The 12,276-nt window shown below is 40.4% G+C and overlaps 1 protein-coding gene across 1 annotated transcript in view; it reads right to left on the bottom strand.

The window, feature by feature from the left end:
• Window positions 1–11,401, bottom strand: part of PGRMC2 (progesterone receptor membrane component 2) — a 17,206-nt gene extending 5,805 nt beyond the window's left edge. The window contains 2 exon segments of the mRNA XM_027103698.1: window positions 10,603–11,043; window positions 11,046–11,401. Of these exon segments, the coding sequence (XP_026959499.1) occupies window positions 10,603–11,043; window positions 11,046–11,091 (487 nt within the window). The 5' untranslated portion in view covers window positions 11,092–11,401.
• Between the last annotated feature and the right edge of the window lie 875 nt (window positions 11,402–12,276).

Below are 12,276 nucleotides of genomic sequence, written 5' to 3' on the forward strand. Positions count from 1 at the left end.
TTTTTTTTTTTTTTTTTTTTTTGCAATACGTGGGCCTCTCACTGTTGTGGCCTCTCCTGTTGCAGAACACAGGCTCTGGACGTGCAGGCTCAGTGGCCATGGCTCATGGGCCCAGCCGCTCCGCGGCACGTGGGATCCTCCTGGACCGGGGCACTAACCCGTGTCCCCTGCATTGGCAGGCGGACTCTCAACCACTGCGCCACCAGGGAAGCCCAATATATAGCCTCTTAATGCTAACTGGACCAATGCTTACAAACTTAAAACAGTGATTAGTCAAACACACAAAAGAAAAAAATAAAATTGATCAAGGCTATAAAAAACTACAAATGTAAAATGAGAATTTCAACTTTTTGGAGAATTTGCTAGCAATCTCACTTTCCTCTCTCACAGTATTGCAAAGTGGAAGGGACAGTTTTTGCCCTCCCTGTTTGGCAGACAAATAGAAACGGAGGCATTCAGTGCCTTGCCTAAAATTACTGACAGAACTGGGAAGTAACATTTCCACTTTTCTGACTACCCCAAACACAACACATCTTGAGAAAACACAGAGGACCCACAAACCCAAAGATGGAGTGACAATCCTGAAAACTGGAGCATTTCACTAATCACAAAATTTCAGGGAAATGACTATTTTAGAATACCTGTTAAATCAAAATGGAAGAGCATTAACAAAAAAAGCTTTTTTTTTTTTTTTTTTTAAGAAATCATCAGCTTTTCTTAGCATTGTGTTACAATATTTACCTCCCTGGCCTACAAAAGTCAATCTACTTCAGGATACTTCACAGTATCAACCTTAAAACATATCCAAATGGTAAACAGGAGAGAAGAAAAGATGATCACTATAAAAAATAGGAGTCATAAAACCCTCCATCTTTGAGTGTATTAACGTATAACAGTGTATTCTTTAGTAAAATTGTCTGCCAACTTCCCTAAGAGGGAATGATGTTCTTTTTTTGGTTTGGCTAACTTAGAGTGAGCTTGAGTCAACAGTTAATAACCCAAGCCTAATTCTAGACAAAATGATGTTTTGTTAACTTCTGAAAAGAATGATTCAGTGATTAACATATTTTCCTACTCTTTGTATTGCTGTCCTCTCCACATGCTTCCAATTTCCCTCAAGAAGCATTTAACTTCTGAAAAGGTTTTTCTGAAAACAGTTTTCTTTACTTTTTCCTCTAAGACCATAAAGAACGTAATATAAAGATTCAGAACTAGAGTTGGAAAAGGATGAGTTGCTTGGAAAAAGGAGGATTTGAGGTCCAGTTAAAGTATATTTCTCTGCATCCCTAACACAATCAGAACCATATCTAAGAAGTCAGTAATACCTCCCCTTTCCACTACCTCCTTACATAACAGACCTAAATGTTACTGATTCTAATATTTTGATAACTACTCTTGGCTATCCATAATACTATAATAGCAGAGAGCTACCCAAGGAAAGCAAATTTTAAATGGTATTAGGTCTTCAGTATGGTATAATTTACACACACACACACACACACTCAAATCTCACTTATATAAATTAATCAGATTGTTTTGATTAAGGCTCATTTAGATATTAACATTTCAGTAATAACTAAGCAAATTATACTCTTGCTTTATCAAAGACTAAAATATAGTGCTGATACAAAACTAGATTTACAGTTTCAAGAAAATTCTTGCTACAAAAAATGTACCCAATTATTTAGCCAAGACAGATTCTCTTAAATGTACATATATAACAAATATCCTAGGACATCATTTTAATGATAAATCTTATTTCCATGATATTGTTAAATACACCGAAATGACATTATACTAGTTAGAATTCAGATTTCATTAACAGTTTTAAGAGTTAATACCACTTATGATACAGATTTTTAAAGTTCAAAAATCAGTAAATCTACTAGTTATTGTATCCTGAAACTGCTTACTTTAATACAATCAAGTGACAATGGGGTGACATATTTTTGAAGGCAACAACATATGGTCACTGTAAAACAATGTTTTAAAGAATAATTTAATGAGCAAAGAATTCCAGGAGGAAGTAAATAAAATATCTAAAATATGTAACACATAATTTTGTGACTATTAAGATGATTATGTATCTACATTAGTATTTATGAAGAAGAGAAAATTCCAGAATGTTTTAGTTATTTCCATGGTATAAAAACCATAGCTCTCGGAGACAAACTTTAATTCATTAAAGTTCATAAACAGCCCAGTTTTCTGGCATGTTCTGACAATAGTCTTCTGTGATTATTAAAGTAAGTTAAAAAAAAAAATCTAATAATACTTGGTATTGAGTAATTTATTCCAAATAAGGTTATAATGTGCCTAGGAACAAATGAAACAATATGTAAAAGTGACTAAATGAAATCCAACTAATAGATATTATTTTTTTATACTTAGCTCTAGGAACTCCCAGGACTTTTAGAGAGAAGGTAGCATGGTAAAACTGAAAGAATACCTCTTAAGAAGTTAAGATACCTGGGTTCGAGGCCGCACCCTACACTTGACCTTGGGCAAATTTTACATGCCTAAAATTGGAGGTCAAACCAGATAATCTCTTGACTACTATAATTCTAAGAGGAACTGAAAACTCAACCTTGCTTCGAAAATTCAAACTAGGAGGCTCTCAGCAATACTGTGGGTTGAGCTAGTGGCCCTGGCCCCAGGGCTCAAGGCTGGGCTGGGGGCAGGGAAGACTTTGAAAAATTAAAACCCCAGGCCTGTGCCGTTTGTGGGAGTGGGGCCTGAGTTCACCTAGCCCAGGTAGAATGAGAACTCTAAGGTGAAAAAAATACAATAGCATGGATTTAAATATCTGTTGGAATTTAACAAACAGTAATGGTAATACAGCAAGTATTGGGAGAAAGAAGTTATTCTATAAATGATGTTGGGATAACTGAACAGCCCTCTGTAAGAAAACAAAAACAAAAGTTGGATGCTTACTTCACTTCTTAAAACAAAATAAATTCCAAGTGGAACTAACAAACTAAAACCATAAAAGTATTAAGTATTAAGAAAAGCTTTAAGTATGATACAAAGCCCAGCTGCAATAAAATAGTCATGATCGAAAAAATGTGGCAAAAAATATATGAATAGATAATTTGTAGGAAAGGAAACATAAATGACTCAAATTTTTGAGGATGTCCAACCTCACTGAGAAATGTAAATTAAAATAATATTGAAATACTATTTTAACTGCTCAGATTGACAAAGACCAAAAAGTTTAATATCACATTTTTGGCAAAAGGGTGAGAAACAGGCATTTTCGTGTGAGTGTAAATTTGTCCAATGTCTCTGGAGGGCAATTCGGAAATAAGTACCCAAATTAAAAATGTCCATACCCTAAGACTCAGTAATTTTACGTCTAGGAATTTATTTGATAGATAATTATGATTTTACTCACGTTTAAAATGATACATGAATATTTAGAGCAGTACCATGTAATAACAAGAGATTGGAAACAAATGTTCATTAAAAGTGGACTACTGGGCTTCCCTGGTGGCGCAGTGGTTGACAGTCCGCCTGCCGATGCGGGGGACACGGGTTCGTGCCCCGGTTCAGGAGGATCCCACATGCCACGGAGCGGCTGGGCCCGTGAGCCATGGCCGCTGAGCCTGCGCGTCCGGAGCCTGTGCTCCGCAGTGGGAGAGGCCACAGCAGTGAGAGGCCACAGCAGTGAGAGGCCTGCGTACCGCAAAAAAAAAAAAAAAAGTGTACTATTATGATATATTCATATAATAGAATTTATGCACACATTCAAAAGAATGAAATGGTTCTCTTTAAACTGATATGAAAGGCTCTCAATATGTTAAAATATTGTTAAAGGTTTGTATAGTATGCTACAATTAGTGCATGGGAGGGGTGTACATACCCACATGCTTTCACTTGCAGAGAATAGCTCTGGAACAAGACTCAGATACTCAGACTGGTTCCTCACCTCTAGGGAGGGGAACATGGTGGCTGGGTTGTGGGAAGGAGACTATCTTTTACTATATACCCTTTAAAATTTTTCTATCTCAAGCATGTATTACCTAATAAAAAAAATTTTTTTTCAGAAACTTCCATTGAGGCATACCCCAAACCACTCCACAGGGAGACTTCCACAACCCAAGGCTCATGGAACATCACAGAAAATATTCAAGAAACAAAAAGACAGCAATTGCTGAATTTTGTAATAAAAGTTGTAACTACATGAAGAAACAAACTACCATGGAGGAGTGAGCACACAGAACAGATATGAGAAATGGTATCCCAAGAATAAGATAACAGAAGCAGATTAAAGAGATATAGTATGTTTACTTAAAATTATTAAGAAATTAAGGGGACTTCCCTGGTGGTCCAGTGGTTAAGAATCCACATTCCAATGCAGGTGACGCTGGTTCGATCCCTGATCAGGGAATTAAGATCCCACATGCCGTGGGGCAAATGAGCCCGCATGCTGCACTACTGAGCCTGCGCACCTCAACTATAAAGCCTGTGTGCTGCAAACTACAGGGCCCACGTGCTCTGGAGCCTGTGCACCACAACTACAGAGCCCCATGTACTGCAGCTACTGAGCCTGCGCTCTGGAGCCCACACGCCACAACGAAAGATCCTGCGTGCTGCAAGTAAGACCCAATGCAGCCAAAAATAATAAAAAACAAAAAAACAGAAAACAAAAAACTAAAAAAAACATCATTGAGGATATGAGTTAAAAAAACAGTTAACCCACAATTTTATATCCTACGTCTATACTATTATTCCTGAGTGAGGGCAGATAGACACAGAATCTTTTTCTATCAATGAAAAAAGCTATAGGATGTACCTCACTAAAATGAAAACTGAACCCTGAACAAAGAAATGAGATGCAAGAAATGACAGTGAATAAAGAAAATGGTAACTATGTTGGTAAATTTAAATGAAGATTGACTATTAAAAAAAAAGTTAATAATTTAACCAATTTGGGGGTAGAGTTTTAAAAACTGCAGTAAAACTAGAAGTCTAATAGTAATAACATAGAAAAAATGGAATGTGGGAGGAATTAGAGTTAATGTTTTCTAACCAGGGCCACAATATATGGCTATGTACCATATAACTCCAGGGGACACCATTTACATTTGTATACATGATAGTTTTGTATATTTAATATTAAGAAATATTCTGTCAAATGGCAGTGAAGTGTCTTGAAGAGTTCTTTCTAATTCATACAAAAATGTTTGGTTAACATTCTTATATTCTATAGCAAAAACTGAAGGAAAAGAATCTTATCACCAAAAGAATAGAAATAGAATGCATCCAAATCAGTAGGGGGATGTGAAACAGAAACAGACACACAGACATAGAGAACAGACTTGTGGCTGCCAAGGGGTGGGTGGAGTGGGGGAGGGATGGATTGGGAGTTTGGGGTGAGCAGATGCAAACTAGTATACAGACAACGTATAAACCAGGTCCTACTGTATAGCACAGGGAACTATATTCAATACCCTGTGACAAACCACAGTGGAAAAGAATATAAAAAAGAATGTATATGTATGTATAACTGAAACACTTTGCTGTATAGTACAAATTAATACAACATTGTAAATCAACTATACTTCAATAAAATAAATTTAAAAAAAATCAGTAGGGGAGAAAACGTGGAAGGAATAAAAAAATAAACTGATTAAGTTGTTAAAAGACGGTATTGATATTAAATTTTATGAAAAAATCAGCTATATGTTATTTATAAGGAAAAAAAACACAGATTGGTTAAAAGTAAAAGGATGGAAAAAGAAGCACTGAGGTAACACTAATCAAATGAAGCCTCAAGTCAAATCTGAAAATCAGTAAGGGTGATAAGGATGTTTCTTCCTCTGCCGATTAACACAGTATCAGTTCTAGATCTAGTGCTTAGATAGCTTCAAAACATTGATATACCCAATCTTTGTAAGGCTGGCTCCTTCAGGTTTTTGCTGAGGTATCAATCCTCACTTTCTTGACAAACCAATATAAATAAGGTACCTTTCTTAACCGTCTGATCTAAATAAAGTCCTCTGTTAACCTCTATTACATATCCTATTCATTTATTTCACATCATATTTAATTACAGACTACAATCATGTATTGAATGCTTGTTTATCATCTATCTTCCTCAACAGACCATAAACTCCATGAGGGTAGGGAGGCAAATGTTTTGAAGACTCAGAGAACTCTCATTTCTCAAAACATCTTATCTAGGCAACAATGTAATGAAATCCAGGCAATTCCTTCTTAGAGTTTAAAAGTGGAGATGAAATCCTATATTAAAGATCTTGAGACAAGATGCTGGCTCTAAGAGTACAGCAGTTATTTAGTGATGTCTGTCACAAGTACGTGGGGGAGGAGTGATCTATGTTACACTGTTGAAAGAACTATTATAAAAGAACTTGAATGGCTAACTCCAGATGTTACTAAATGTACTCCTTTCCTCCAAACTGAATAACTTCTGGTCTTATACATGCTTTAAGCTATCCTATTATACTTTGTGTTAGTATTTAATACAAATACAATTCCCTCTTAGATTAAAAACACTGGAATGATGTTGAACTCAGAAGAGCCAAACAAGAAGGTACTGTAGAAATTACTAGTATAAATTTGAGCAGAGTATCAAAATTCATCAGAAGACTTAGCTGATCCCTTTATTTGATTGGCAGGTAATGAATAGTAGGTAATGAATGTGTATGGGCATTAGACCTAACACAGACCCAGTTGGCTTCAAAGCAAGAAGCTAGGATGAGAGCTGGGTAGTGTCAGTAGGACATTGATGAAGGAATAGGTTTGTCTATATGCCTAAACTGTTGCTTCAGCTGCAATTCTTCAAACTACAAATAAAACTCACATATTGAACATAAAGTTAAAAAAGGAGGAAAGACACATGAAAGGTAAATGTGCTCCTTTCGCCCACCTCCTAAATATTAGGCATCTCATGGGGTACTTCGTATATACTTCTTTCCTTTCCAGTGGAATTTAAATGGTATGTTGGAGAAAATACAGCTTTGGTATATGTCAAAGAATACATGGAATAACGGGGGAAGCTATATATCTAAATATCAGAAACGCAGATAAACTATTAGAAAGGTCAATTGTATAATTTCTTGCCATTCTAAAGAATAAAAAACACTTTTAATTCCACTGCAGTAATATTACATCAAATTATTTAAAATTATACTATCTGTTGGAGTCTTCCTCATCTATTATGACTATGGAAACGTGAAATTATATTATGTTGTGATACAGTGGGAGGGGATAGCCTATGAAGCCTGTTAGACTGGGTTTGATTTCTAGCTTGGCTACTTACTAGATATGTGACTTGGGGCAAAATCTCTCTGAGTTACAGTTTCCACGTTTGTAAAATGGGAACATTACTTATTTCCTAGGGCTGTCTGAAAATTAAATGAGATAATAAGCCCCAAATGGAGTTTCCTACTCCTTCTACCCTGACCTCTAGAATCAATGCTATTGAACAGAACTCAATGGGAAGTCGGAAATGCTCTATAAAGTGCACTGTATAGTACGGTAGCCATGTGGGTACTGAGCACTTGAAATATGGCTAGTGTGACTGAGGAACTCAATTTTTAATTATATTTAATTAATTTAAATTTAAAAAGCTACACGTGGCTTGTGGCTACCATATCCAACAGCACAACATAAAGCCATGAAGTGTGTTTCTTTTGAGGCTTTAAATCCTTATGGAACTAGGAGAGGGTATAAAAAATAACAGCAGTGAGATTCTCTTTAAGTTTATCCCAGAATGCAGTATACCTGAAATAGAATAGATAGGCTTTGCGGTCAAATATGTCTGGATTTGAATACCATGTCTGTGTGACCCAAGCCAATTTACCTCAAATTCCTAAACCTCAGGCTCCCCATATGAAAGACAGAATACTCACTAATCTCACTGAAGCACTGTGGAGATGACAAATTAATGGATTTGATGTAGTAGCTGCTTAACAAATCTAGTTCCTTTCTCCTTCCACATTCATTGTTTCTTACATGACCACTTTCCTCACGTGCTGGCCAACTGCCTAAACTGTTACTAAATTTAATATTGACAAATGTAGTTAATGACAACTGTTTGCCAATATGTTTACTCCACTAAATTAAACTGCCAATATTTAATTTTTTAAGAACCCATACTTTAAAAATGTATGGCTAAAAATATCTTCAACACAGAAAAAGCCTCACAAAACAATCTAACTCTAAAACCATTACTGAGAAATGGGAGTAGATATTGGTTAGGCACAGAAACTAGGTTTTCTAGCTCCCTTATTAGCTCATTCTTTCAGCTACTAAGAGTCTCAGGTAAGGATTTTTACTTCTGAATTATTCTGCTACAAAACTGCTTAATTGATTTGAGGATGAAAATAAAAAATTAAAACCAAAACCGAACTTATGTCTGTTTCATAGCCAGAAATTTGGCTTCAAGACTTTTGGGAAGTGTTTTATCTTCTCTTAATGTGAAATATATTCTCAGCCCCTAAGATGATCTGGCTACCTTTAAGGTTCCTTTCAATAATAAAATATTCCAAATACCTCTATTAGGTTGTTAATTGATAAGTACTTAGAATAAAATAACTGAATATCACTCTTAGCCTGTTCATTAGGACCTGGAAATCAGTGGAAGCTAACCTAAAGCTGACTCTTCTGTTGTTACGAGGAACCCCCTCACTGGCTCAAGCCACACAAAGGCCATCTACATTACAACTATGACTCAATTTTAAAATTTCTGTTGCAGAACATTTGCCACTGGATCCTGCCAAACTGTGTCTAAGGCTGTTTCTCCTAGCTATTTTCAGATAGTGGCAAGGCATAATGTGTGAGGACCGATATGCTTCTTTGTACTAATACTTTGGTTGCTTCACTGTCAGTTTAGATAGGGGTACAAAGGCAGAGTTTTTAGTTTGGTTAAGCTCTGTATTAAAAATCTAAACCTGTACACAATTTCTAATCATCGAACACACATACTGTGTAAATCCTTGACTAAAAAAAAAAAAAAACTATTTAATTTGGTCTGTCCGTTTAAATATTGTACTTTGGCCCTATTGTCTTATCCCCCATGCTCATAAGTAAACAAAAAAGTATTAACTATTTCAGCTGATATGAGTAGGCAGACATCTGGTTTTCATTTTTATACAACGAGAAGCAAGTACTTAATAAGCTATCTGTGACTTGGTTGGATTGAATGTACTATAAATATATACAGAAAATACAAGGCACTAAGAAATAAATAGTTCAACATGTAGAATCTCCAATTTCTTACCTCTAATTAACAACTAACCAAAGCACTTCTAAAATACCTTCCAGCACTAAGCACAGAAATCGTAAGTATATATTTGCAAGTGTCAATAAATCTCATGGACTAACAGATTAAAGAGGAAACCAACTTGTTTTTAGACTTGCCAACCCCCTTGACTTTAAGACCTGGATGCACTCTTTCGAATAACAGGTCACTCTAGGTCTCTAATTTTATTTACTTTTATTGTAGTCACTTTTTTAAAGCTCAGAATAACTACACAACCAGCATGTACAATGTTGATCAGTTTTATGGTATGCCAACAGGTTCCATGAGTCTGAACTGAAGTTTATTAACATAATCTGAAATGTATGCTATAACTACATTGTAAAAGAAGGGTTTCTAAACCAAACACCCTACACACACACAGTTCTCTGAAAGCAAAGTTTTAAAAATCTTTAACTTGCAGCACTGGTGCCTGGGGGTATGAATTTATAGCTGTTTTAAGTTTTTGCTCCTCAGTGAAAACACAATAAATCATAATCAACGTGTAGTTGAATACTTGCCTTCCTACTAAAAAAAAAAAAAAAAAAAGATAAAAGAGAGAAACCGGACAGGCACGCCTGCTGGGTATATGAGCTCCACCCCCAAAACTCTGGGCGAAGACCCTTGCCAGTATTTATTAGGATCTGCATTCAGGTCTGCCTCATCCCACATATATTGTTAATCTTGGAAAGCATCTTCGTACCAAAACCCGTTTTTTTAAAAAAAAAAAGAGTCGAGGTGTTGCTTATATGACAGGAGTTTACAGAGGGCTGGGACTTGGAACTCCGTGTACCTAAATGTGGCCTTATGGGGAGTAGTAGAGGGAAAAGGAAGCTCAGTGGCGCGTGCACACACACGCGCACACACACACACACAAACACACACACACAGAGTAAAGAAAGGAAAGCTATGAATTACAGCACCTAAAACTTTAGGTCCCTACTTTAGAAATCTTTCTTCTCTCCCGCCTCCAACGATCCCAGGAATCAGAAAGCTCAGGAAAGGCTGAGGGCCAGCGTGACTGGCGACAACTAAAAGGATTTTGAAAAATTCAGCACAAGAAAAGGCTGCGAGGAGAAATGGGATAGGAGAAAAATGAAAGATGAGAGCTGGCTCCTGGGGCGACACTGGGACCCCGACTTCGGGGGGGTAAACGCCGGAGGGGCCCGCGGCCGAGGCGTGTGGGGGGCGGGCCGTCTCAGGTGCAGGAGACAAGGCGCGGGGATCCAGATGTCAAGAAGGATGGCAAGCTAACCCTTTGCCCAGGGGCCTCCCCATCATAAGATGGTCGCGCTTGAGCTGCAGGGGGTCCTCCCCCTCCCCGTCCAACTCCTCACCGGGGCCGTAGAACTTGCTGCCTTTGGTCACGTCGAAGACTTTCCCATTGACCGCAAGCAGGATGCGCGGGGTGCGTGACCCGTCGTACTGGCGCAGCTGCTCCAAGCTGAAGTCCCGCTTCTTCATACGAGGAAGAGAGGCAGCGGGGCTCTCCTCGCCCGCCCCGGCCCCAGCCCCCAGACCCCGCCGCCCCCAACGCACCCACAGCCGGTAGGCCCCCAGCAGCACCAGCGCCACCAGCGCCACGTTCAGCAGCATCTCCCCGCCCCCCGTCAGAAGGGCCAGCGCAGCAGCCGACCAGCCGCCCCCTTCTGCTGCCGCTCCCGCGCCGCTCGGGCTCTCGCTGCTACCGTCGCTGCTGCTCTCGCTGCCACTCCCCAGGGTGCCTAAATTCACGTCCCCATCACCCGCCGCCATCACTGCCCGCCAGCGCCTTCCTCTCCTCCCCGCCCCCTGCCCTCCCCAACCCCACGGTCGGCCCCGCCCATGTGGGGCCTCCCAGCCAATAGCGTGAGGGTAGGGGGCGGGGTCAGGCCGGCTCCCGACTGGGTGTTAACGCGGTAACGTTGTCTTGGATCTCTCCCTCCGTCCCCCTCCCTCCTTTTGCAGGCCGCGCGCGCGTGCGACGCCCCGCCCACCTCGCCCCACACTTCCCTGCTCTCGTCCTTCGCCTCTAGTTGAAGTAGAAGAGGGGGGCGGGTCTGAAGAAAACACGGTGCGCCGGCCGCGCGCGCGGGCGGGGCGAGACTACGGCGCGTGCGCGGGCCCCGCGGCGCCACGCGCTCTCCTTTCCTCTGCAAGCCCTCTGGGAGACACGCTCCTCCCAGTCCCCTCGCTGTGCGCGTGCGCCCAGGAGTCGCTTTTCTTCCCAGGCCAGGGTTCGCGTCCGCAAACTCCCGCCTCTTCGCTTTGGCTCCGCTCGAGAGCTTCACGTGTGCTGAGGCGGCCACTGAGGCGGGACCCTCCCTGACGCCTTCCCGAGGGCGCGGGTTGGTGGCTAGTGGGAGGCCGCGACATAGTTATAACTGCTTTCGCACACTGAAGAGGGGTGTCTCTTTCTCCCCCGGGCGCCGTCGCGCCTGTCCGGAAGCCCAGAGCGTGGGCGCGCAGGCAAAGCTACAGCCTAGAAGTTTTGGCGAGGAGCTGGAGTCGCCTGGCGCGGAGAGCGCGCACGGAGCTCGCCCAGGGATTGTTTGGCAGAAGGAATCTACGTGCTGTCTGCGCCATTCCCCAGTGGTTTTAGCCAAGGCTGCTCTTGTAGAATTTTCTTTCAGATTTTGTACTAAAGGTGTCGTTTTTCCTTGAAACGTTCTCATTGGGGCGAGAGGCAAGTGAATAGGATGAGGTGGTCCTTTATTCGCGCATTTAGCTTTATTTACAGTTTCTTTTCATCTTTCTGGGTCTTGTAGAGTCTTTTAGCCTCTCGAGTCCTTAAAATTCCTGTGTAAATGTCACCTCTGAAGCCTCATTCTGAACCCCTCACCTCACGCTCTCAGGTCATCTGATGTGCTCCTTCTCGCTCCAGTCTGTTTTGTGTCGCTAGTCCCCGCCCCCGCGCGCGTGTGAACTACCTTTGTGGCGAATGAAGGTTTATCAAGGGAGTAACAGTTTTCGTTTTATCTTGAGGAACTGATGGGATGGAGGAGAGACGTGGGCAAGCAATGGGGGCGTAT

Source organism: Aethalodelphis obliquidens, unplaced genomic scaffold, assembly GCF_003676395.1.
Source record: "Aethalodelphis obliquidens isolate GAN/ISIS:26980383/991018 unplaced genomic scaffold, ASM367639v1 scaffold6, whole genome shotgun sequence".
In the NCBI taxonomy this organism is placed as follows: domain Eukaryota; kingdom Metazoa; phylum Chordata; class Mammalia; order Artiodactyla; family Delphinidae; genus Aethalodelphis; species Aethalodelphis obliquidens.